The sequence below is a fragment of the Rhinolophus sinicus genome, chromosome 4 (assembly GCF_057876585.1).
Source record: "Rhinolophus sinicus isolate RSI-liver-muscle chromosome 4, RSI-T2T, whole genome shotgun sequence".
NCBI lineage: Eukaryota > Metazoa > Chordata > Mammalia > Chiroptera > Rhinolophidae > Rhinolophus > Rhinolophus sinicus.
The window spans coordinates 85,182,611-85,210,453 of NC_142504.1; the positions used below are offsets into that span (position 1 = coordinate 85,182,611).

At 41.5% G+C, this 27,843-nt stretch overlaps 1 protein-coding gene across 3 annotated transcripts in view; it reads right to left on the reverse strand.

Annotated features, from left to right (window-relative positions):
- Positions 1-4,450: 4,450 nt before the first annotated feature.
- Positions 4,451-27,843, reverse strand: part of GAREM1 (GRB2 associated regulator of MAPK1 subtype 1) — a 190,502-nt gene continuing 167,109 nt past the window's right edge. For 2 of the 3 annotated variants that reach the window (XM_019714080.3, XM_074340185.2), the window contains 3 exons: positions 25,783-26,955; positions 11,254-11,420; positions 4,451-9,748 (listed from right to left, as the gene is read on the reverse strand). In XM_019714080.3, the coding sequence (XP_019569639.3) occupies positions 8,851-9,748; positions 11,254-11,420; positions 25,783-26,955 (2,238 nt within the window). In that variant the 3' untranslated portion in view covers positions 4,451-8,850. The remainder of the gene's footprint in view (positions 9,749-11,253; positions 11,421-25,782; positions 26,956-27,843) is intronic. The other variant, XM_019714081.3, reaches the window with a different exon arrangement.

The window sequence follows — 27,843 nt, forward strand, 5'->3', positions numbered from 1 at the left end:
CAAGTGCTATTCTCATCACAGGAAAACTAGAAAGACAATGAACAGTCTCTTGGCCTGAGAAAGAATATGATCGAAAATGACCCGATTCACAATTTATGTCCAGGGAAGAATAGGTGAAATTTTAAAGAAATTGCTATAAAACTTACATTCCATAAAATTAGGTGGACAATTGCAAAACAAAGCAGAGAAGGAAGAACTGAGAACCGTTCAATGTAGGAACGGGACCTTCAACTCTGGAGACCTCTCCACACAGGAGTAGATCACCACTGTATGCGAGGGGCTTGAAAATCCTGTCCAGGGCTCAGATTTTGAGACCAAGTGTGCTCATGAGTGATCCTGGCTCAAAGACAGACCAGCCAAATCACTGCTCATGATTGCATTTGCTTCAATGGTAAAATGATAATTTACATTCCTAGCCTATTTCAACTTTAGATGGGGCAAATAAGATGTATGTGACAAATTGCCATAATTCTACCATCTTCACCTAGACGAAAAACCAAAAGTGAGGGCCTTCAGGTGTTTGACAAGTGTTCAATAAAAAGAAACCTGAAACGAGGAGAGCCGGCCATTTTACAATGTGAAGAACAGTGTTTCTGAGACCTTCGGTTCACTCTCAGAACAATCCCATTTTTCCACGACCCTTATTCACCAATCACTGAAACGTGACAAAAACAGGTAAGCATGGTTATATGAAAACTTCAACCGGCAATTATACTCTTTCAAGATGGCAACTTAACCTAAAACTGAAATCATTGGTAGTTTACTGGATTTGTAACATCAGTCGGCTCCTTAAAAGTTGAATTGAAAAGGAGACTTCCTTGATTTTGCCAATAATTGCACTACTGAAAGTAGTACAAAGCAGAGAGAATGGAGCATAAACATATTTAGGAAAGAACTGAAGTTTAACATTCTCCGTTAGAATTTATCTTTTCCAGGATCAATTAGGTAAGTTCGTGGTTTGGTTGTTAAGGTGAAGGAGGACTGAAGCAGATGTGCTTTCTCAATCCGCACTTGGAAGTTAACTTTAGTGTAATGACACTGGATACATTTTGTTTCTGGTTTTTGTTGTTGTTGCTCAAAGCCAACCAATGGAATTTTAAAAAATGAAGTACAACATTTTTTCACTCAAGAGCTTCTAATTTGCAATATTCCGTTTCAAAATTCCAGAGACCCTGAACCAAGAAGGAGAAGAGCATCTGAGAGGTCATTTTACACTTTGAAAATCGCTCTACCCTCTTCCCCATGGATGTATGGCTTGCAAAAACTGGATGTGACCCACTTTCAAATTCCTTATCTTTTTAGAGCCACTTCTTTCTGTTTATTGGTTTCCGTAACTTCAGGCTTCTAATGCCTTTGGCTAACTAAGAAAAGTGGAAAAGTGACTGATGGGAAGAGATCACTTCTCACCAATATGTCGGGACTTAAAATTTTACTCTGTGCTAATCCTTGACTCACTATTGCACTCCATCCGTTACGAAGGTAGTCATTAGTGTTGGAAAAGCCTGACACCATGTGGCCATATTTGGTAGTACAGCCGTTTCTCCACCTACGTGACCCACTTTGTAAACTCGAGAGGCAGCCCTGGAAACCCTGGAATGAAAGGTGTGCGTGCTCACATGTTTTCATCTTATATCTGTCTCATTTATATCTCCTCTGAGTCATCCCTTTGGATCAAAAAGTAGGAGACATGCTCAGAGCCTCCATTTTATAAGCAGGAAAGCTTTCTCTTGATTGCCAGCTAGACTATGGAGCATCCGTTCAAGAGCAACTATTTTTTAGCTTTGGAAGAAAGCAGTTGGAGGACTAGGATAGGACATTCCAAGACTTTAAAAAAACAAAACATTAAATGTTATTTATTTATTTTTTTTTACTCTTTATAAATACAAGATTTTATTATTTTATTGTTGCAACTATATAGAACCAAAATTTCTTTAATTGACCTAATGTTGAATGATATTTCAAGAAAAAGCAGTTCAGATTGTTCTTGCTAATGTCACATCAATTATTTCATTGTAAGGAGTTTCCAAATTTATAGAAAGTTACAGTTGAAATATACATTTATAGATCAACCTATATATATATATCATTGTTTCAGAATATCTCCATTTAAAATACTGAAGTTGTGAGTAGTAAGACTGCAGGAATGAAATGATAGAATAAAGGTGTTCTGTGTAATTAGATTAAATTTTGGTCTTACGCATCAGAATGTTTTATAATATTGATCAAAATTGGCAAGCATTTAAATACCGTGATGAGGTGCTTACTTTTTACTTAAATATGTTTAAATTAGTATGAGCATCTCGGTTATGTAGTTACATTATCAGGCACATATCCTGCGTTTTACAGCAAAGTAAATCTGTCACCACATATTAAGTTGTATGAGGAAATTATTTCAAAATTTCAAAGTGAAACTATAGTCAGCTACTTTTTTATTCATCTATTATTTTCTTAAGATATATATCACTGATGTATATCACATCATATGTATATGGTGTGTAGATACACATATAAATGTTATTTTTAAAAGTCAACATCTGAGGAAACGGGAGGCAATGTTGTAATGGAATGAGTACAAAGTGGGGAACCGGGAGATGGTATTAGTAGCCCTGGTTCTGTCACAGACCACATGTGGTCTGGGGGAAGTCATTTTCCCTCCAAGGAGTGTATTCCTACAAAGAGGTTGGACCAGATCATTTCTAAAGTTCCCTCTGGCTCTAAACTTCTGTGATCTGCCAACCAATGATATTTCCTATGCCTTGCAAAATGTCTCCTAGCCAGTTGTGCTTGAACACAACTGGAACTTGTTTCTTATCTTTGCCCATCACTGCGTCTGGTCCTGAGATCACTCTTAGCTTAGGTCATTCAACCTTATCTACTACTCTTCTATTACGTGTGTCTTTTAGAGCCAAGTTTTGAGTCAATCTGTGGGAACACACTGATTTTTTTTAGTTCCTTTTATATTCATTAAACCATTGAAGCTATTGGTTAATCCATACAAGTTTCACCTATTTCATTCTTTTGATTTTGTTATATGGCTGCAGAATCTTGATCATGATGGTACAAAGACTAGCAGCCATCGGGAATGTGATGGCATTTGTGTTGTCATTCTATAAAACCTCACATTGCATCTGCTTGTGAAGATACACAGTAAAGACCTAAACCTGAAACCAAAGAGCTTACAGCTTACTAGGGGTTAGAGATATGCGTCGGAAGCTATGTCAGCACAGAAGAGTGAAACCTAATTAACTTGGGGGATGACACCTGGTAAATTCTGAACGCTGTGTATGAGTTAGGTAAACAGAAGGGGCCAAGATGGGGGAGGGGGCTTCTTAAGGTAAAACTCATTCAATGAAGTAAGAATTTACCCAGCACTTACTCTTTTCAAATGATTTGGCTTTTTCTAACCTCAGATATGTAGGATTCAGAGAATATTTGATCCCAATTCAAATTATTTCTAAATTCAAACTTACTTTGCAATATTCAACTTGGGGGAGTTACATGTCCCAGTGTATAACTGATACAAGCACTCCTAGGACCTTGAGTTAGATCCTTGGCCGTTTTAGCCAACCCACATCAATCTTATAGCTTCTTCCAGCACACATTCCTATAGTCCAGGAAAGTGGTCACCTATGGATTTAGTCACAGGTTTTATTCCTGTGAAACAGGACAGAAGGTTGAAGGCTTAAGTATAAGATGGGATGAATGATTTGTGGGTACATTGTCTAGTAAAAGAAAACAGGAAGATTTTTTGTGTGTGAAGCTGGGGAGGTCCCAACCAGGCCCCATGCTGAGGACATCTGATCTCATTGTCCCGCCAGACCTTTGACCCTCCCCAGAAGGCCCTCGATAAAAATTAAAAAGAATTAAAAAAAACCAAAAAAAACAAAAGAGGAAGACTTACAGCATAAAATGTTGGGAAGCTATTTCATGCTGTTTGGAGTCCACTAACAGCTCCCTGAACCAACCTCCACTTGCCATTTGCCAACTTTTCTGTAAAACTTACTCGCGGATGCCACAGTGCGCTAAATGGTCATGACTTTCTCTGGTACCGACAACCATTCCAGCTAACTGTCTGTGCTAGTTGTAATTATCTAACTTACACTAGAGATGTGACAAGAGAAAAGCCAAACAGATATGAATTTGTACTATCTTTCTTTTCCCCATACAAACTTTTTTTTTTTTTAAGCTCACCAGGTCATCCACATTTGTCTTTTGTTCTAACTCCTGACCACACAGGTACTGGATTCTGTTTGCATGCCGTCAGGTTACTTGGTTTCTAGCTCCTTCGGTGTACAACAGCCATAGTTTTCAATCTCTCGTTCATACAGAATGGGATTGCAGCATTAAAATCCCTTCAGACAAGATCCCTTCTCCTTAATGAGGATGGGGAGAGAGGTTCTAGAAAACTATGCACCACATCGGCCTCATGAAGGAACAACTGCAAGAAGAGCAAGTTTTAAAATTTCTTTATTTATAGACATTTCAGAACCATTTAAATCAACAATGAATTATTTTAGACATAACATACCATGTTTATCTTGAGGTACACATTGGGCCCATTAGACAGTGCTCTGGAAAGTAATGCAACTGTTCACTGGTAGTTAACAACCCCCCGTTTTCCAAGCAAAGAAACAGTAAACTGGTTACAAAATTCTTTGAAAAGAATATACCATTTCCATTTAAATTAAGGAAAACTCCCCCAATTTTCAATTAATTGGGTTCAATTTTTAGGCTTAGCTTAAACAATATTTTAAATGGAACTTAATGTGAAATGGGAGGAAAGGTTTATAGCTAAGAAATTATCTGAGCCCTACTACATGAGATTGTAAACAAAGTAAATTTGTAATCTGATGAGCTCATTCCAAAAATCATAGCCTAAAAATTAGAGCAGCAAAATTACAGAAGATATTTCTATATCGTTTTAACTGAAATCACGTTTACCTCTTGTTTCTGGCTTTCACAATTAGACAAAAGTTTAAAACACCAAGTTTTAAAGACTATATACGATGTTTTTTGACAAGAAGCGGCCATAAGAACTCCATCATCTTACAACTTCACACTATATAAAAGTCCCACTTTCCATCATTTGCACTCTGGGCATTTTACTCTTCTTGCCCTAGCAGCCCAAGGCCTCTACGTTACTAGAAAAATAGTGGGAATTGATACCATGGACAACATTTCTGAGCCTCATGTGTCCAACAGCAGGTTTAACTTTTCTGGTGGATGAAGTTGCAATTTTCTTTGAACAGTTCATGAGGTTCTTTGGAGAACTGTTTTGTTTTCCAGCTTGTTATTCAAAATGTTAATCTTATACTCTTTAGGTGTGATGAGTAGTGACTTGTTATACAAAGTGTTTGGAAAATGAAGAACCCTCTTATCCATCCACACCCACCCCAGAACTTCTCGAGGAGCTGTATGGAGGCTGTGCAGGTGGTTCTGGAACGTGAGCAGAAGGTGTTTATGGACATGTCTGAGAACGGTCGGCATGGACTGTCATAACGTTTTCCCGTAAGATTGTTGTGTGATGTCTATATCAGACAAGAGTAAACACTGCAATTTAGTTGCTCCAACTTCATAAACTTGCATGGTATATGTGGGTTGAAAGAGTACAAATGTAAATTTCACAGTTCAGCAAGTTGAGCAGCTCAACTGAACGAAGAGAGGACGTGCAGGCATTTACAAGATTCCGAAAAGGAATTGATCTGTGGGTATTGGATGGAGCTCTCCCTCCCAACATGAGCCAGGTCCGTATTTTATATTCCAGTTGCTTGGTTTGGTTTATTGCTGATTTTCTTTTCTGATGGGGCCATGATGATTTTAGCCATGAATTTAAGGACCCCCGCCCCCGCCAGAAAAAAGGGTCCTGTTTGGACACTTTCCCCCAAGCACTGTGGTCACTGCACTGTTTGCAGGAAACTGGCCAGAAAATATACTCAGTCTTGACCTGGTTGGTTGGAAAGGTTCTGTTTGTGGGGATCTTTATACATCACTTTTCACTACAAAATCTCAGCTCTCAGAAGGGAAAAGCTGTTTTCTTTCTCCCCCAGCTCTGCGTTTCTTGTCGTGATTCTCTCCGGCTACGCATGCCTTGTCTAGTTAGGGCGCCAAAGTACTCTACTGACACGTGCAGCTCAGGACCAGCAAAGACAGTTATGTGTGGCTTTAGAGATGCCAGAAGATACTGATTATAATGAACAAAATTCCAAATCAGTAAAAGAGAATACTAGCTAGCAGGGGTCAGAGTTCCTGTCTGCCTCCCACAGATTCCAACAGTCTTGTGATGTTTGTTTTATACCCCTTTAATGGAGGTTGCCATTTCTTGCATCTGTGGGTTCCTTGAAGACAGGGCACACTTAACTTTCCACACATCCAACTGTGTAGAGGATTTCATGTCTCTCTTACCCACACATACACAGTCTCTGCAACTGTGATTTTAAATATAAATATTATGAGTTCCCAGAGGGCAGGAGCCGTATCCTTTTTTCAGCACTGTTGAGTCATACCAGCATAGGGTCTGGCACACGAAAGATGCTCAATAGATTTTGAAGACATGAATCAAAGGCCACAGTCTCTGCCCTCAAGGAGTCTCTATATTGCTATCAACATAAACTCAATGGAAATATGCCAAGACAAAAAACAGAAACTAATTTGTGTCAAGTTTGGCCGAAAAAAAAAAAAAGATAAAAGGAATCAGTTGTTTACATGGGGCAACCTTCATAGCCAACCCAAACCCACCCTGTTCCTCCCTCCTGAACTTGAGAATTGTGTCCAAAACCTATGTAAGAACAGATTCAGCGAGGTTGTGCTGAAGAAAACATGCAGCTTTTCAATCACATCCTGTCTGTTATTTTAAAGGAAAGTTCTGGGAGTTTAACATGACTAAGGGAGTTGCCCCTGACACAGAAGAATCCTTTCTAAATGAAAGTGATGAGGGGACTCCTTTCATGGGAGTGCAGTACTGCAAACGTCTACATAGATTTGTCAGTTACTTCTGAACAGCTGTTCCAGTCTGACAAGTTGTGCCGGGTACTCTTTTTATGGGCTACTTTTTACTTAGGAGTATAGAATTCACATTTTGGGAGACATGTTTAGGGGGGAAATGCCTTTTCTTTTTAAAGGAGATATAAGATAGAAAATGAGAAGAGTTATCAATTCACCTCAATTCTAAACCATAAGATGGGTTGAAAATATCTCTGATGCTAAGAAATAGAGCCATATTGCACAGGTCTGCCAAGGTAGATGCGTGGGTCTTGTCTTTACATTTGTTAATTTATTTGGGTGAGCAGGAAGAGCGGATGATAAGACAGAAGCCAATTCTGCAAGTCACGCTGACACTTGGTTGGCTGCCCTGTCACAGACCGTCTGTCTGCACATCCAGCATCTGGAGACAGGCTCTGGCGTGGGGGGGTGGGGGCGCGGAGCTATGGGTGATGGCTTGCTTGGAGAACGACAACTTTTCTAACATTTATAGTCCTTCAAAAAAGTCAAGCATGATGACGAGGCCAGTATATTTTGGAATATTTATAATCATATTTGGCAACAATTCTCAGAATCATGTTCTGAAATTCTTGGAATAAAAGTGTAGTAATAATGTATTTTCTTTGAAAGAGAGGCAAGAGGTTTATGAACTAAACACGTACTCTTATCGATACTTTAAAAATTACTCAACAGATGTAGCTCAAATAAAAGACGGTACATTTGGCCCCTGCGCTCTCCTGAAGCATGAAGCATGCCAAGGACACCTGACACGCTCTGAGAAATGCTCTTCAGACCTCTCACCGTCAGACACCAGGAGAATAAGACCCTCAAACCCGAGAAGAACTGTCATTTGACACAAACTGTCATTTCCCCAAACATCGGCATGGGAGTATTATATGCAAAACCCAGCCCTATAGTGGGCTTAAAATTAAATTCTTCACTACAGACTCTCTGCTGATTTCTTCCAAGTTTTCAGTGACAAAGCCCTAAAAAGCCTGAGCTTCGAGGGGCAGGGTTCTGAGAACCTTTGGATCTTTCTGTCCACTCTTCCTAAGACTCAACTTAATTAATGGCTCCAAACCTCAGTGGATATTTGAAAGTGAACAGATGTTACCTAAAATATCAGATTCAAAATGATGTCTAAAACATATACATTTGGACTGTGTATACATACAGATACATATATGCATCTATTCTGTTTTTATCCCCCTCTGCTCAATAAAATTAGCAGCAGTTACAGGTAAATTATTGTAGTCATGATTTGTAGTTTTTCTAAGGACATCATATATCTTCTATCAACACGTGACTTTTGGAAAGTGCCTTTTGATGAAAAGCTCCCCACCAAACACATAACATCAGTATCATTTCATCACAAACACTGTCAGGCACAAGAGTAAAACAATTAGCATTGAGTAATCCAAACGACAGAGCACAGAACAGAGTTAATTGTCTAAAAGTCGATTCCCCCAAAGGAGGGAACTGTTGTTCAAAAGTGTTTTGTTTTTTGTTTGTTTGTTTTTTAAAGATGCTTATGTCTTTCAGCTTTGGCTAGTTTGAAATAAATATCATACCTTCTCGCATAAACCTACGTGGGTAAGAATTAGTTCTCTGAACATGCCTTCTGTCTTTTAGCAGCTATTGAATATTGAGTGATGTACAAGGCACACCTTTAAGTGTTCTGTACAACATTTTTATTGATGTACAAAATAGCCTGTTCACCATTCAAAAACGTAATCTGCATAGTAAGAGTTTCTCTTATCCCTATATACAGAGAAGGTTTTTAGTGCAAAAAAACATGAAACTGTGTCCCAGTCCACCTCTTCTAGCACACAAATTTATCAGTTTTGTTCAATGCTAGCTGGGGTTATTTGGCTATATTTTGGGCCTCCAGCCATTAATGAATTGCATGATTTTCTTCACTTGCAGTTTGCTTAATTTGAAATCCTCTGAGAGGATTTCTTCTGTTAGTTGAACAAGCAAATTCCCATCAATCTTTTCCGTAACAAAAAAGGATATGACATCTTCAGACAAACCAATAAACCGTAATGACTTGGACACTTCTTCTATAGACAATCCCGACAGGTCAGCAGGGGGCTGCCATGGGGAGCCATCGCCGCAGGACCTGGGGGCCAGCTGGAGGTGGAGCGGAGAGGAGAAAGGGTAAGAGACTGAGAAGATGTCCTGCAGGCCCCTTTTAACAAAATACTGGTCCTCAGAGAGGTCCGGTGACCCAGACTTGGGGTCTTCCTCAGCACCATCGATTTTCAGAGGCAAATGAGAAGTTTCGGAGGCGGCTTTCTCTTCCACTGGTTTTGGGGCCCTGGGGGGTAACGCAGGGCATGACATACTCTGCTTTGTCGCGCCCGCTGCAAGAGTTTTCTCATCTGTGCTCTCCAGGGAGTAGCTGGCTGACTTGGGACAAGCGGAGACACTGCTACCGAATTCTGCAGTGACGGAGCTGGTGGGGCTGGCCGAGAGCTCGCAGCCTTCGAAATCAAAAGGGGCTGGGCAGTTTCTCTTTGGTGTGCCTGGCGTCTTCTGTCTAGGGTAACTGTAACTCCGGCTGGGATCCAGGAGGAAGTCACTCCTGGTCTGGCTCTCCGATGCTCCTGAATAATGGTTAGGCCACGAAAGCCTGGAGGAGAACACGTCCGCAGAAGGACTTCCCAATGGGGACTTTAGGTCCACAGAGTCAGTTTTCACTCGGTGACAGGGATAGCAGGAAACAGGAGCACTTTCAGAAGGACTTATGTCACTTTTAGTAACGCTGCTTAAAAGCAAACACAAACAGGGAGATTAGATTAGTTCAAAAAAAAAAAAAAAAAGTCAAATCCCAAGCCTTTCTTTATCCCATAGATGTTATTTTCAAGTAGAAAAATGTAGTTAGGAAAATTGTTATTGTAAATTCAATCAAGTACCCGCTAACCTCATTGAGTTTTTTTTAAAAAAGAAACTTTAAATTACTAAAATACATGGGTAATTACGGATATGAACATAATGATTTAAAATGGTACAGTGGAGATGGCAAATATATAATTATTATTATTATTATTATTATTATTTTTTTTTTTTAAGTAACAAGAAAATCCTTGTTAGTGGGTGCCTAGATCTCTATGAGAAAAATTCTTCAGCCATGTTTGGGCTTATCACCAACAGGCGCTATGATTGATTAGTGATGTCTGCAGCGGGCAAAGGTGGAGGGAGAGTGCAGTCAGTGGGTGCCTCCTGCGTGCTAGCCTTGTGCTCCAGTGACATAACAGTATCACCACCACCGATGATTCTATTTACACCCAAAAGTCTGATGCAGGAAGAAATGCTTCAGATACAATGTTTATTTTGCCTAGGTTTCTGCACAATTACATAACATTAGCATAAGGATTTAAATGTCTGGAGAACAAAAACACCTGCAAAGATGGGCTACTTTAAACTGCAGAGATCCCAAGTGGAATAGTGCCAGTGCGTTCTGCTCTGGGGCCACAGGTTAAGAGTGACAGTGAAGCCAGAGTGCTGAGAGCGGGTGAACAAACTGATACAGGATTAGGAAGTGATGTCAGGGGCACAGCGGATGGAACCGAGGCTGTCTCTTTTGGAGAAGAGGAGACTTACAGCACAGCTGACATCATCTTTTCACAGGCTGACAAACAGAAGGGAGGTGTACCTTTATTTGTTTTTCTAGACACAAGAAAGAGTTGACAGTTCCATGGAGATAGATTTCAACTTGATGTAACGAAAGATTTCTACAAAAAAAGGGACCCGCATTTGCTAAGGATGGAACGAGCTGCACCGCAAAAGAATGAGCTCACAGCGCTGGAAAGATCCAGACAGAAGTGAATGACGACCCGACAGCGATGGTAAGAAGAGATTCCGGGACTGGGTGGATATTCAGAGGAGAGCGCCAAGAGGACCCTTTCAATTCTAAGTCCCTGGTGAAGGTGCTGTCTGCTTACTTGTGTTGAAGTCAAGGTGGAAAGAACTAGATGCGGGTTTGTGAGAACTGATGGCCGTCTGCCGGTGGCTTCTCAGAGAATCCAGTTGGCCTTCATCCCTGAATTGCTCACGGCTTTCTTCCTAGGACCCTGGCTCTTTCATCCTAGCTCCAAACCAACTGGGGCTCCATCGTGCTCTCCCACGAACACTTTTTAAAACCACAAAGAACATGTTCTCTCCCCCCACCTGCCTAGGGTCTGGCTACCTTAACACGGTTCTCAAGATCCCGTGTCCTGGGCGCTGAGCAGAATTGTGTCGGAGGGGGTGGGCCCTGGCATGAACACTTACATGTCGTGCAGCCCTGAAGAATAGTAGGACAAGGTAGGGCTGGGAGAGCGAGTCTGCTGCCGCGCTGGCTTGACTGTGCGAGGAGGGATGGAGGGGCTGGTGGACAAAGGCTTTGCACTTCGGGGCGGAACAGGTGGGGCGTTCAGGAGCCGGCACTCTTCCCTGACCTGGCGCAGAAAAGAACACTCTGGGTTAGCAACAGACTGGCAATGCCACCGGGAGCCAGCTCCATCCTGTAGGGTCAAGTCACTACTCTTACACAGGAACAGCAGGGGTGTCGGGAAGGGAGAGAGAGGACCCAAGCCAACAAGAGTGAAGGGAAACACAGAGGCTGCCAGATAAATCGCTGCCTGTCACATACTTGCTGGGACAAACTGATTTTCAAAGAAACTGTGTGGCAAGGGCCAGCTGCTGCTGAAAGATACCAAGTAATGCGAACTACAGTAAGTGAAAGAGCTAGTGACATGTGAGGACATATGAAAATAGCAGTATGAAGAAAATAAGGGCATAAGGCAATCATGATCTTGGGAGAGGATTAAATTCGCCTATTTGTTTGTGTTTATTCACTGTTCAAGGGGAATTCCATTTGATCCAAACTTTAGGGCACAGTGGACCTTTCCAGTGTCAAAGCTCCTTCTGAAATGTATGCTCAGGGCTTCTCACATGTAAATGTGCACCTGGGCATCTTAATATGCAGATTTGGATTCCGTAGACCCAGGGTGGGGCCTGAGACTGCATTTCTAACAAGCTCTCCGGAGACACTGAAGCTGCCGGACCGGGACCACACTGTGAGAAGCAAGGTTACGCTTGGAATAGTTGAGGCAGCTCTCTAACCGCGCCCCCCGCAGACGCCCCCCAAATAGTACTTGTTACAAGAGATGCCTCCAACTTTCTCAGACTCCCTTCATCTGCACATTGGAGAGGATCTAGGTGACCTGTGATGTCCTCCGCTTCTGCGAGTCCAGCCATCACCCCCGTTTGTTTTCCATTCACGGCAGGCATTCAGAATACGATTCTTTTTTAATGAAGTGGACATGTTAGTGTAGTTCTCTGTGTCAGACAGCAGGGGGCAGTTTGTACCTGGCTCTGCCAGCCTACCCTAGCGTACACAGGTAAAAATAGAACCAATTCTGACTTCATCAAAACACCCTCGCCTGCTTTTAGGCTGCACCCCCACCAATTTCTTCATCTTTGTCTTCAAATCCTTTCTGTCTCAGCAGCTCTGGGGTAATAAAGACAACGAAACAGCCAGGCTCCCATTAGCTTTGGTATTGCATTTGCTTAAGACCAAATGAAATGGGTTCACCGTACGTTACATCTTCTACCACCTACACTGCAGGCAGCGCCTCTAATTGGCTTCCCAGGCCTGATTCACGTGCCAGGGAAAATCGGACGGTAAGAGAAGTCATGTGACTGTGGTGACCTGGCAAACCACAATTCTACGTGAAAAGGAAGCACTTTTTAAAATCTCATGTTGGATTTTGTCCTGGGGCTGGGGATTACTGCTCCCATCTGGAGGACCCACCACCCTGCTTATTGGGACCCACTGGTTACGGTGCTTCACTTAGAGAAGCTCTCTAGGCCCAAACAAAATAATCAGAGCAGCAGCTTTTCTTCTTCAACAGCTGCAGGCTTTCCCCCTTTGAGCTTTTAAAAACGTGGCGGTGGTAGATGCAGAAAGAAAATCTGGGAGGAAATGAGGTCTGGATATGGAAGAGATGATTGTTCAGCCAGCCACGGGAGTCTCTTATACCACTTTTGGGTCTTCTTAAGAGGCTGAGAACCAACTAGGGCATTGAAAACCTCTGGCTGGGTCGCCCCTCTCCCTGGCTTGGGGTAATATATACTGGTTACACAAATAAGTAATATAAGTAACCAATAATCACCTGGCATCTGCCTTGTTAGTGAATTATATAGTAGCCAATTGTGTTTCTTTTCTTTCTTAGGGAATGTCTATAGAGTCTAGAATGGATAGGTATAACTTCATTATAGATGTGCTTGGTTCTGTTTATGCTTATAGAAATAGGAATCATGGAAAATGTGAAACGATGAGGAGTCTGTCAGTTAACTTTTTCATTTTTAAAATAAACGCTTAGTCACTCCTCAATATTGGGATAGAGAGGAGGAGCAAGAGGAAAACTTCAGTTAATGCTCAGTTTGATTTAGAATTTTCTAAATTTTAGAATTAATCATTAAGTACATTTCATTAGACACCGCTGACCTGGATGTCAATTACAATATGCTGAGATGTCAATTACAATATGCATTTTAATGTAAAGTGATCTGCTGACCTAATTCTTAGAACACAGAAAAGCCACTTGTATTTGATCTAAGGGAAGTCCTCTCTTCCGGTTCTTATAGCCAACCCCAGGCACTCAAGGTCACTTCGAGCTGGTTCTGCCACCCCCTTCCATATTGGGAGTCCTAAAGAGCTTTCCAAGAGGTTTCCCACATGAGAGGAGATTGGGGGCAGTGGGGTGTGTAGTGAAAAGAAGCATTTGTAGGCCACAGGGCGCTGTGAGGTGAGGTATGAGGAACGGGGAGTGTGTACAGGTCAACTCCAAACAGCTTTGAGATATAGAAAGCTTTTGGGGTGGCCACACTCCTGAAAGGAGACACAGAATGAATATGTATGTGTGAGAGAGCGTGTGCATGTGTTATTCTTACTCTTAGAAAGTGGGATATGGTCAGCGAAGAGATACTAATATAAGGCCAGAGACAGATTTGTTTTCCATTGTGATGACAGGGCAGCTTGGATGTCATCATGTGAGTTCAAAGGGAAAGAACTAGGCTTGTTTGAAACCCATTTTGGAGAAAAGCTAGTTAAAAACAAAAGAAAACAAAAACAACTTGAAAGGGTCACGTCCATGACACAAATTCAGATGTAGTTTTGTCGAGGCACAAAACAAGGTCTTGGGGTACACCAGGCCGGGGCGTGAGGGTGGTTCTCCATGGGTGAGCGCAGTGGAGGACCCTTCAAACACATCTCCACGTGTTACTTTCAACTTGAGGCTGCATATGTGGTCCTTCAAATGAAGTCACACTTCACTGCATTTTATGGGAAAAAGTATATGCTTCGGTGGAATGAATATACTTTGGGACTCAGAAGTAACAAATAGTGTGGGCTCATTGTACTAGCTTACTTCCTATCTCTCACACCCTTACAGCAGGAAACATTCTACTTTTCTTTGCTTCTTGATTTGATTCAGCGTGGGACGTTTATATCCAAGAGGAATGTAGCTGTGCTTGACGTGAATTTTATCTGACAATAAAAGGCAATTTACAAGACTGGATGGCCAATCACCCTATTTCCAGTTTCCCCTCATATTCGATTTCACCTTTAAATGCTATATTTTCAGCACATTCCGTCTAAAAGTCTCAGCATGTGGCTTTCATCATGTAACGTCCCATCTCCAGTGGCCCCCTCTGATTACTGGAAAAAGTCCAGCCTTTCCTGCCTTCACTGGGGCCCTCTGCAGTCTTTCTAGCTATGTCTTCCAGCTAGAAGAAATTACTCCATCTTAGTCCATCTTTCTGGTTACTTCTCCCACTGTTCCTCTATAGTAACACACAGGTCCATCCAATGTGGTGGGTTCAGTATTACCCAAATACCTGTGCTCTCCTGCTCCTGTCTCTGCCTTGGTTCTCACTGCTTGTCCCCACTTAAATGCCAGTTTCTAAGGCCCAGCCCCAAATATTACATGCTCGGTCTGGGACCATCACAGACATTCTGAACTCTGCTAACAGTTTATAGTTATTATTTTCCATGTATATTGAATCAGCCTGAAAGTAAAAAATGGTAGGGAGTGTCCTCACTGTTACTGTTGCCCAGTTTGGGGACTTATCACTTCTGGCACAAATATGTCATAAGCAATGCCAGGTAGAGGTTAACAGAGGACACACACACACACACACACACACACACACAACAACAATAACAAAAAGGTGCTTTTATTTTTAAACATATACCATAAGAATGCTTTTTATATCTTTATGTGGAAATGGTTGTTGATACGTTATTTGAGCTGGAGGATAATATTTTTGTGTCCTCATATTAGTGTCAACCTAGGGGAAAAAAGGCGCAGCAGACCTGGCACATATGACCACCATCAACTCCACGACCACCACTAAACTTGACATGGTGTCAGAGTGAAAATGACAATGATGGTATTTCTGACCCGGGACAATGTGGCTTTCGTCAACAGCAACCCCAGAGCAATCACTGCCCTAAAACGAGGACGTAACAGAATACACCGTGCCTGGTTGACTACCGCCCTTCTCTTCATTTCCAATGCAGCATCTACGACAGAGCTTCAGGGGGCAGCACAGGGACGGAGACGTACCTGGATTAGCAGGAATAAACCTCCAACACGGGTGCTAAGTGAGGGGTGGGTATTGTTTCGAGGCAGGTGTTACTGCCCATCACAGATTATGGGTGACTTTTGCCTACCGGTAGGTGATATCGGGGTATGAGTAGCGCGGGTGTTCGCAGAGAATCTCCTGGCACCCACTGTTTACGACAGTGTCAACGAGCACAACTTGGATCCAGGAGGCAGCAGGAGCGCTACCCCCCCATCCGTACCCAGAGCCTCGCTTCACAAGTGATTCTCTGGTCTAAAGCTCTTCTTTCCAGAGGTTATGCTTCCAGCAATTCTCTCATCCTTGGTCCTTCACAGCAAGTCTTTCTTTTTTCTAAAATGCTCAACAATTCAATGCTTAGCAAACCTAAGATCCCACTACCCAGGATTAAAACAACTGTCCCCACGGATAGTTGTTTTAATAAATACAAAGCTAATTTACTGAAAAATGATGAGTTCTGCTCTTTCTAGGGCTGTCACTTTTCTTTAGTCCATGAGGCACATTCTTAGGGAGGCATATTCAAATGACTGCCATCTAACACACTGACAATTGAATAGTGGGGGTTTGGAGTAAGCTATAAAAGGTGTCTGTCCTGGGGGCTCCCAGCCAGAATAATAGGTACCATCTACTCCCACTCTCCTTAAAAGTCCAAAGAACACGGACTTTTCCAAAAAACACCCCCTTCCCTTTTCCTGCATACTACATTAATTCCATTAAAAAAAAAATTCAGCTATATGTTGAGTGCCTGCCATACTCTCTTTGAGCTAGAGTTGAGTATACAAAAAAGAGTAGCTCATGGAATTAGTTGGGAGGGAGGGAGACAAACACATAATTGAGATACAAATTGGCCATGTAATAATAAAAGTATGAGCAAGGGTTAGAAGGAGCACCAAGAATTTATTGAAGGTGTCAGGAAAAGAATAAATTCATAGGGAATTTTACCGAGAAAGTCTTGAGGAAGAAGGAATTAGGAATGTCAAAAGGTATAGAGGGATGGCTAAAACCACCAGATACTCTGGTCTGGGGGCTTAGATGGTGAAACAAATGCTGGTGCCATTTATTGGATAAAAAACTTAGAAGGAAGAACGGGGCTTGGGAGAAACCAAGGAGTTCAGTTTTGAAAATACCGGGTTGGAGCTTGATGTTCTACTGATGAGAATCTAGAGTCGTGAAGGCATTGAGTTCTCAAATGAGAAGCGAAGAGGGCCAAAGAGGGTGGGCAGAAGGGCCGACAAAGAAGAAAAACAAGTGACCGCATCTTATTGTTCACAGAGCAGAACCAGGCCTGAATGGTTTCAAAGAAGCCAGGTGGAGGGGAGGGGGCAACAGCCGGAGAAAGACAGTGGAAAGGTTTCAGACGGATGTCAGGAAGTCAGGAAAGGTCTGGGAGATATGTACCAGTTGGCAGGTCACTGGGGATCTTAGCAAATGAAACTTGAGTTAAGTGAGGGGAGCGGAAGCCAGATGCCAGGGAGTCGAAGCAAGAACAGAAAGTGAGGATGGAGTTAGTGAGGACGGACCACTCTTTTCGAGAAAATTGGCTGGAAAGGAAGGGAGGCAGTTATTGGAAAGGGATACTGGCATGAAGGAGGCACGGCCTTTTTCTCTTTATCTTATTAGAAACTCGAAAAATATGCCCGGGTATGTACACACACACAGGTAGCCTGGAGGTCGGGTACACGCGGACTCGGGGGCCCAGTGCTCTTTTCCTTTAAGAAGACAGAAAGAACACACATCTTCCCATTGCTCTCAGCCTTCACCATACCATCGGTGGCCGTGTAAAACTAGAAAAGTGATCAATGGTAGCTTATTATCCAACAGCCAAGGCAAAGATAGAATACACTCAATAGAATAAATGACTGGAAAGCTTTATGTTTCTAAGTGAAGGTGATCAACCATGTCAAAACCCAACTCCAATCTGTGGTCAAAATCAAATCCATCACTGAATGGGACTATTTTCTTTATTTTCAGAGTACTATCCAGAAAGCTTAACTTGATTGCCTGACTCCTGGAATAGGCATTTAACCTTCCTCTCCACTCCCTACAGCTCTAACTCTGTTTAGCTGGGAGGGAACTGAACACAGGATAAAGAACCAATTAATTTGTGAAAAATGGAGAATAAAGTCTTTTTCCTAAATAGGCACATGTGAAAAATAATGCAGGAGAATCTTTTAAAAGTATAAAGCTCATTGTTGCATGGTTGGAAAAGAGGGTTGCATGCAGATGGTTAGAGGACAAAAATTCAAGCATTATATACAACTGGAGTACTTTATGCACATTACCTATGAACCAATTTCTTTCTCCTGTGATATTAACTTTTTTATGACACTTCCTAGGGATTAAAAGAATATAAGAAACAAAGACACACCCACTGTTTATGAAGCAGCATGGTGTGGGACTGGGGCTTTTTGGTATGATACTGTTTCTTGGAAAGTCTTTGTTTCTTGGAACTCCCCATTTGTTTTCTGTGGGAGAAAGGACACTTTCACACCTCTTCACTAATTGGACTAAAGAAACAGCTTAAAAAAAGTAAATGGTACACTTACTATGACATGTTCTTTGCTGAACTTTTTTGGGAAAAAAAATCAATTTCATAGCAGTGGTTACTCAACTTTTAAATAAAAGGCAATGGAACTGAGATACCTGTCGGCAAGGCCCTTCCTTGTCCATAGGCTAAAATTTACCACCATGTGCCTATGGGTGACATCTCCTGCCTCAAAGAATTGTGGGCAGTCACTACAGCGATTTTGGCATACTTAGGTGGGGTAAGGATCATTCTCTTTCTATGGGACGATTCAGAAAAAATATGACACTATAGAGGAGTTTGATCTAAAATTGAACTCACCTATCCTATGAGTTTTCTTCTCTAAAAAGCCAACTTCAGGCTCATGTCAGCAATCCAAAGAATGGCGTTTTGTAACCATGCTTCCTTGAACTTTGTAACTTTGCCTTCGCTGCATGCCCTCTGCCCTGTATTTTACATTTCTTCCCACATTCCCTCTCCCAGATAACAAAAATCATTACAGCCTTAAGAAATCTTATTTATAAAGAGGCTTTTATACAAAGAGTTCATAACCCTGTCATATACCCATCAGGGGTATTTTCAGCCAAACAGAAATTAAAGTTTTCTAATGACAAAATGGCAATAAATGAGCCTCTATTTGATTAATGGCGCAAGGGCAGATGTGATTTACAGTCAAAATCTTGATTATCAGATGCATACGTTTCTTGTTCCAGTTTTCTACATTAATGATAAGGACCTAAGACAGACCGGTGTCTGAAATGGCCTCCAATCTTCAAGCCTCAGGGGAGGGAGGCAGGGGGTGCAGGGGCCCACTCACTGGGAGGCAGAAGGGCAAGTGGCTCTGAAAAGAATACTTGTTTAAATTCTAGGATGTTTCTATGGATTCAGAAGAAAGAATATGCCACTGGGGCAGAGAATAAAGACCTTTTCTGAGCAAGGCATATAATACATGGTAGATATACTTAAATGGTATATAACCTTCCTATTTACATGATTTTATGCAAACGGTATCTGAAAGTGCAGATTTTTTTTCAGCATGCAGATCTGAAACAAGAGCTATCCCATAGAATATTATAATTACTTTAACAGTCTCTTCCTTGAGACTTTTAATGAACACAGGAGAAAAAATTTCTTGGCCTAGAAGGTTTCATTTAAAAACAAACAACCTACATGAAACTGAAGGCAATTAGTTTCAAAATTACCAAAACACAATAATAATTTAGACCTTATTTCAATTAACAAGTGGGAACGCAGGTATATGCCTTGCTTAGAAGGTACTCCTCAAAAGTTGTAATTCCAATTAATTAAATGTCAAATGCCTTAGGAGACATCATTAATTAGTGGAATCCTGAGTGAAGCCTTTTGTAGAGCAATTATTTTGAAAAGTAAATAATCACTTCCAGATTAATATTTTCAGTACCAAAACTTGAATATTAACGTGTCAGGTTTTTTTTAGAAAATCTTTCCTTTAATGCCTTTTCTAATATTAATATTTGAAAGGAGTTGAAAGCCCCAAGACAAAATAAAATAAAAATTCGGAGTAGAATCAATTTTCATAGCCACTTTCCTTAATTTATAAACAAATATTTTTATAACTTTTCCTTTTTTTTTTAACCTTGGGTAGTCACATGAGGCCTATAATTATGTAGGGTGGACATTTCGAGGGTTGTGGCGTCTGAAAGCACCGGGACCTCGTCTAGCCATGCCTGAGGAACAGAATCAGCTCAGGCAACGTCTCAGCTTTAATATTTCTATAGAGGGTTGCCTGGGAATTTCAGTTTCTGGACACGTGTTTGCAGCCTTAGAACCACATGTAGCTTTTTCATAGGCACTCTAGTTCTTCAAAACCCCAATTCCCCCATTAAAGGGTTACATGTTACTGAGGTCCACGGGATGCAGAGGCCTTCTGCGGCTCTTTTTTTCGCTTATGCTGATGACAAATTTGGCTCCACAGATAGGTAACTATAATACAACACCTAGCTTATCAAGAAGTCAGATAAAAAGAATGTTTTGTTGTGTTTAAACCCCATTAGGTTTTGTAATATCTTAAGAGTCCCAGTGAAATGAAACAATCACACGCAGTTTTGGAATGTGAGGACAACTGGCCCCTGCCTGGGTGCCAGGGCCCTCTGACTGGTCTGGTTATGGAGGTAGATACGCCCATCCCCATCAGCCTCCATGACTCTTTGGAGACGCCTTCTACCCTTAAGAAAGGACAGAGGAAAAAAATCTTCCCCCCAAATCATCTTCTATCTGACCCAAAATCAGAAACCACCCCCTATTCAGTGACTCCTACTATTTATTGAATGCTTACCAAGTGCCAGGGGAAAGTGCCAAGTACTTTGTACAATACAGTAGTGCAACGAAGAAGTTATTATCCCCACAGGAAATGATTCAGGGAGGATAAATATTTTGCCCAAGGTTTGAAGCTACTAAACAATCGAGTGAGGATTCAAATCCACGTGTGGTGCTTAGACGCCATGCTACATACCTCTCTATCACACAGTATGGCAGACCACGTCTCTCTCTGCTTCTACTAGTTCAATTCCACTAAGAGGAGACATGAAGACTCTCAAGGTGCCTGATACTTCCTTTCATTTTCTCATCAATTGATCCACCTGTCGGAGGCAGATTCAGACACTCGGACTTACTGCTCTATAGCTCGGTCATTTTTTTCAAGCACCTACTGGGCTAGGTCCAGTCAATCTGCCATGAAGTTTACCCTTTAGTTCTTATTTTCCTCAAACACCAACAACACAGTATGGTCTGTTACAGGAACTTTATTTACGATGAACCTTCAGCCTTATGGCAATGAATATAGGCCACCAATCCATCTTCCAACTCAATTCCTACACCCTGTTTCTCTCATAGACTGTGGGGACATCCCTGTCTATGACAAAGGTTAACAAATTCTTCATCAATATTGCAGTAAACCTTGGTTTAAACCGGTGGTTCACAGCCTACAGCTCCTTTTATGATTTTCCTTTCATGAATCTCAGGAATTGCTATAATGTCAACAAGAGTGAATGCACTTTTTCTATTACTGAAGAAGATGAAGGCTATGAATCTCTGGGTTGTGAGGTCCCCAGTTGGATACTGCTGCATAAAGGGTTTTGGAAGAGCTGTGATCCTGTAGTTTTGACAATAACTTATAATTCAATGCATAGAACAGAACAATTTGTAAGTCAAACATTCTATTTATAGAATGTCACGCAATATAAAGTCTTCCCATCATTGCTCTCCAAAACGGCATCTTCTAAAGAGGGGGAGAAAAAGAAGGACTGCTTTGGAAGACTGTCATGCATAGAGTGTATCTGGGTAAATATTTTAGACCTAATTCCCAATACCCAGAAAACTGAGCTTATATGGATAGAGACCCACAATGATATGAAACAGAGGATGTGCTTAGAATATAGGAAACAATAAGGACAATCCACGTAAGAGGGACTGTCAGCTCATTCTGATTGGAGGGCACTTTCCACAATTTAAGAAAGTGAAAATGTCACCATTCAGTGAGCTGGGCGTGCTCCCTCAGCGTGGGCTCATCTGAAACAATTCTGAGGGATACAAGTGGCTGCTTCCCTTCTATGCCTGGACCCAGGAACTGTTTACTTTTCCCCAGGACATTCCCGTTAGGAAGGGAATAGTCTCTCATGTTTTGGAGAGGTAAGTGGCAATTTGTTTTTTGGTAAACCTTAGTAAACAATCTTTACAAAAGACACATGAGGACTACAGCATAATTCTATATAGCCACATCAAGTACAAAGTACATTAAGAGGGTTAAACCTCTGAGGATTTTCTGTTTGGCCCCACAACATAGTTTTGCACTAAGACACGGGTAGGAAAGCACTGACAAGCATGACCCAGGTGACGCCAGAACTGCAGCACAACGCAGAAGGAAGCACAATAAGCATTAGCATCGAAGGGGAAAGATTTCTTCTCACTTTTACAGAAGAAACAAAGATCATCAACATTTGCTGGAGAGAAAGAGCAAAAATATATGTAATAACTCAGGACACTGAAGCAAGAAGTAAAGAACAGAATCAGAAGAAAATGAACAGGGTGGTAGATGAGGGCAAAGGGGATCCAATATATGGTGACGGAAGGAGAACTGACTGGGTGGTAAACGCATAATGTGATATATAGATGATGTATTACAGAATTGTACACCTGAAACCTGTATAACTTTATTAACCATTGTCATCCCAATAAACTTTAATTAAAAAGAGAAAATGAACAGATTGACATACACTGCAGTGGATCCACTGTACCTCTAGTTCTTGACTGGGTCATAGGAGGTCTGACAATTAAGTTCATGAACTCATCCTAGAAAAAGTGCTACATACCTCACTGCTGAATATCACTATGGTTACCTTCGAAGTACTCTCCTTGGGAAGCTATGCACTGATGCCAGTGCCTAGTTCACCCTTCAAAGCAATTGGAACTCTTTCTGGAATGGCCATCAGAACTGTCATCGTATTATCCCTTGATGTCCTCAATGTCATAAAAATGTCTTCCTTTCAATATTTCCTTTATTTTCGGGTAAAGAAAGAAGTCATTGGGAGCCACATCAGGTGGGTTGGGAGGGTGTTCCACTATAGTTATTTGTTTACTGGCTGAAAAGTCTCTCACAGACAATGCCATGTGAGCTGGTGTATTGTCGTGATGCAAGAGCCACAAATTGTTGGCGAAAAGTTCAGGTCGTCTAACTTTTTCACGCAGCTGTTTGCACTTCCAAATAGTAAACTTGGTTAACAAATTCATAATGAATAATCCCTCTGATATCAAAAAAGGTTAGCAACATCATTGTAAGTTCATGAACTTAATTGTCCAACCTCGTAGAGTACAGCAAAACAGACTTTATTAGCTGCTAATTACCAGCTCTGCTTCCCTTACTGTGAAAGACATGCTTTCTTTGACTGCTCCATTGTTTCAGCACTTCTATTCCTAAAGAACTGGTGGGGGTCATCACCTTCCCAGATACTATCTCACTTGAAAGTGGCCTCACTTGAAAGTTTAATACCATCTTTAATTATTGGGCAGAATAGTTGTTAGACACATGACATGTGTCTCTCCCAGAACTAACTCCACTGTAACTATCCAAAGAACTTTTATTTAATTCTGTGGAAGCATTTGAATTTATGCCCCATTAAAGTTCCCTTTTGAAAATTACAAGCTGAAGCCACATTTAACAATTATGACGTCCTTTGGATCCCACACACATCCTAAAGATGGAAAATTCATTTCATGGACAGAGAACCAATAAAAAATATGACTTCATTTCAAATGCCTAATTTCTTAAAGTAAATTAAATGATTTCAGGTGCTTAAAAAAATCTTTATGATTATAGCATTCTATAAACACTGGACGTGCGCTGTTAAGATGCTCTTATGTCATAAGAAATGACATCTTACACTGGAGACCAAAACCTTTTCTTCTGCTGTAAGATTTGCTTTTCGTTTCAGAACTAACATCTTTCTTTTAGTACCAAGGTCAAAATAGGTCCTCAATATTTATGTTCTTACTCATCTGATGAGCCACAGAAAAAACAAGTGCTGGTTTCCTACCTCTACACTTGGTTACACAAATGACTCTGGGTGTGATCATCATGGATGAGTCAATCAATCAATCAGTCAACAAACAAGAGTCCCCACTATGTTCCAGGTAGGACCAAAGTTCTATAGGAACAGCTCATGTGGTCCGACTCCTATTGAAGATCAAGGTTTCAAGGTTCAAGTAACATCAAATACATAGATGAGTTGAGACATACCTAAAAATTGCCTAGAGTACTTGCCAGGAAGTGTCCCCTTAGTTTTTACCTGTTTTTTGGTGAACAGCCTCTGACATGAATAAAAGGACCAAGGACTCTAACCCCACCAAGATTTCCCCCAAATATTCCACGACCCCTACTGGATATAGGGATCTCTGGGCGTGTGCCTTAAGTCCCTGGGAGATCAGGCAAGGAGCAGGGGAAAGTCCAGATCCGAAGTTTCTGGGGAGTTCTTACGTCCTGGAATAGTCAGAGATGGGTCCTTTCTCAGGAAGCTTTGCAGCAATGAGGGCTATGCATGGACAGCTAAACATGACGCCTGGCACAAAGTGCTACCCGACATTCAGGGCTGTCCGTGACCTGGCTCTAGCCTTTCAGCCACCAGTGCCCTTCATACACCCTATTCAACCCTATTCCACTGGCCTAACAGAACTTCCTGTTTTCCTCACCTGTCCTAGTTTCCACACCTTTGCTCACGCTACTCTGGAATGCTTTTCTTTCTCATCTCTCTGATTTCATGCATACTCTCTCCTCTCATTTAACATTTCAAAATGTCCATGAAGGCTTCTCTCATTCATTAGCCAACTACAAATGTCCTTCTCCTCTGAATTCCCACACACATTCTCTATGTACACTACTTCTCGCTTCTATTGTTTATCATATGTTAACTTGTATGATAGTCACCTCTTTCCATCTGCTACCTTCCCTATAAAACTGAAAAATACTAGAATCCAGATCTTATTGATGGTCACATTTCTAGCATCCCACCCTCTAATTCCATGGTTTTGAAAGTGGGTTCTTCCAGAGAGGTGTCCTGAGACCACCTGGTTGGGGGCAGAGAAGGAACAGGGGTACATGGAGACTCCCTGCTCCCAATCTGTGCTTTAGTCAGATGGGTTTTTATTTTAATTCTTCTACTTATTGTGATTAGTATGCTTTATATTTCTTAAAGGATTCTGCCAGAAATAGGAAAAAAAAGAAAACCACGGCAACAGATACTGTCAAATAAATAAATGAACAGAAGTACACCCAATACTGCTAGGGCTTTCTCTCTTCAGATATAATGAAATCTGAAGCAAAGGTTCAGAGTGCCTGTCAAAGACCATGGTCAAAACACAGGGCCCTGTCAAGCCCCCTCAAGCTTTGAATGAGTTATGTTTAAGGGATTAAACAGAATCACTCTGGCACCTGGTTATGCTCAGGTGTGTGTGTGTGTGTGAGCACACCAACAACTATGCTTTGATCTCAGTGTAACTTCAGGGATTTAGGAAAGAATTACAAATGATGCTGATGTCACTTGATCCCTCCTCCCCCCAAATAAATCTACTCCTCCTTCAGTTTCCCCATCACTGTAATGGCACTAATGTTCGCTCTGTTGCTCAGGCTAAAACTCTAGCTGTCCTTGATTTCTCTTTTCCCCTCACTACCCATATGCAATTAATCAGTAAATACTGTCAGGTCTACCTCTAAAATGTTCCAAAGCAGCTCATTTCTCCCTGCCAACCACTGCTACCATCCACTGTGGTTCAGGGGACTATCATTTCATACCTCTGGTAGTGTGATTGCTTCTTCTCTAGTCTCTAGGCTTCAGCTCTCTCCTCCCTATTATCTGTTGTCTAGGCAGCAGCAAAAGTCATGTTCAAACCTCTCCTATTAAAAACTCTCAGTTTCTCAAACATAGAGTAAAACTCTAACCCCTAACTGGTGAATAATCTAGCAAGCATTTACATTTTACTCCAATTAAGCAAATTTGCTCATTTTGATAATCTTCCATTGGGGGAAGTTATCCTTTTTTTAGGAAAGAAAAGAAATGAGTGGATGACTGAGCAGAGAGACAGAAGGACCCACGTATCATTCAAAAATGGAAATGACTTACAGCTTCCGATTTGGGAGGCACTGGAGGTGGAGGTAGGGCAATCTCTGAAGACTTCATCACTGCTCCCAGAGTTCCAGAAACAGGAAGTGGAGAAGTTGCACATTTGGACCGGACAGAACCTCTAAACTGATCACATCTGCTCTTCTCACTCAGGGAGCGAGTGAGGGGCTGATGGCTGGGATTGCTTTCCTCCAGCCACAGCTCTTCATAAGGAAGTTCCGACTTCCCTGGGATGCCCGCTGACTCTTCATTCGATTCTGGGAAAAGGTAGTCACTCCCACTATCCCCCGAGTCCTGATGGGGCAGGATGTCATGAGGAAAGGGGGCCCACTCTCCCCCTAGGTCCCTGCAGCCATGGAGGTTCACCTCGCTGTTGCCATGGAGGTTGTTCCCATACACACAGACCGAGAGCCGGTGGAAAGACTGGGTGAGCTCATCGCGAGCGTAGCTCAGGGAATTGGGCACGTGGTTGTGGCCCGAGCACCGGCCCTTTTTGGGGCTCTTACAGTCCTCGTTCCAGTCGGTTTTCACATCCCGGACAGCCCGTGAATACTCATCGATATCAAACTGCTCTTGGCAGATACCCAGCCAGTGATGAACCAGGGTTTCGGGCCATACCTCCCCCTTCACCAGGTGTTCTGGGAGGCTGAACTTGGGGACAGTCAAGTGCAAAGGGAAGTGCATGGGGAGGATCTTGTTATTCCGCAGGACGCAGCAAACCACCACTGTCTTGGTCTGGATGTTCACAAACTTGTAGCGGTGCCCCTCGCGGATGAAGTGGAGGTCGTAGGGGTTCCTGGGTGGGGGGCTGGGCACGGTCACATTCACAGGAAGCCGGGTTTTCTCCACGATGTTTCGGATGGTGTGTTCGCCCTCCTGCATCTGCAGTTCCAGAGGACTTCGGGTGCTAAATCTGCCCTTGCACTGGAAGGGAAGGCTAATGCTTTCATTGGTCCGGTGGTTCATGCAAATGAGACATGGCATTTTGCCTTTCCCCAGCTTGCTGATGGAATTGAGCTTCCCAATCTTTTTGAAGATTGTGTTGAGTCGAGACTTTTCCTTGAAAGTCTTTGCATAAAGGATTTCTGCCTGCCCCATTAGAGTGAGTTCATCCCCAGTACACAGGGTGATGTTGTAAACTTCGGTGTCTTCATTGCACTCACCCGAAGCAACCTACGATAGGATAAATCAAATTTTAGGTCAGTTTCCTTTAGTCTCTTCACACAAAGAAGTAGAGAACTTGCTAGTAAGATACATATGTGCGCGCGTGCACACACACACACACAGAGGATATAATGTGGTTTTGTTTAATGTTAAATTTAGCCACTCCATTTTAAAAATAATATTTATGTGGCTAACAATAACAAGATGACATCAGTTTAGACTTTAAAAAATATGTTTTGTTCTGAAGAGAAAAGAAATTGGTGAAAATTTGGGAAATAGGAAAAACACAGAGAGAAAATAACACCATGAGCCTAATTCAAAGGTAGCTGTAGTTAATAGTTTGATAAACATTCTTCCAGTTTCTTTTCCTATATAGAGTAGCTTATCATATGGATAATTATTTTGGAACATTAATATTATCATTATAACTTTTTCAGTTATAAAAATTGCTTTCATGAACACCACTGTAGAAAAAAAAATTTTTTTTTTTAACTATTAAAATTTTACCAAATTGTCTAAAATTGGAATTGGGAAGGAGGATTTAAATATGTTTCATTTCTCCCTCTTCTTCTATTTTATTAGACAATTATTCATGTTTATTGGAAGAAATGTTAGAAAATACAGATATGAAAATGAACAAATTCTATACATCTTACCACTAAAGATAATCTAACAATGTAACACAAATAAAAGAAAAAGAATGAGATGTATCAATCTGTTTCAGAGGCATAAATACATTCACATGCACACACACTTTGTTACTGAGTTTGTCACTATAATGTATTTATTTCCCCATGTATATGTATACACCATCAATTGTAATCCTGACCTAATACACGCCATTATACATGGATATGACTTAATTTATTTGACCAGTTCCTTATTGCTAGACAGATG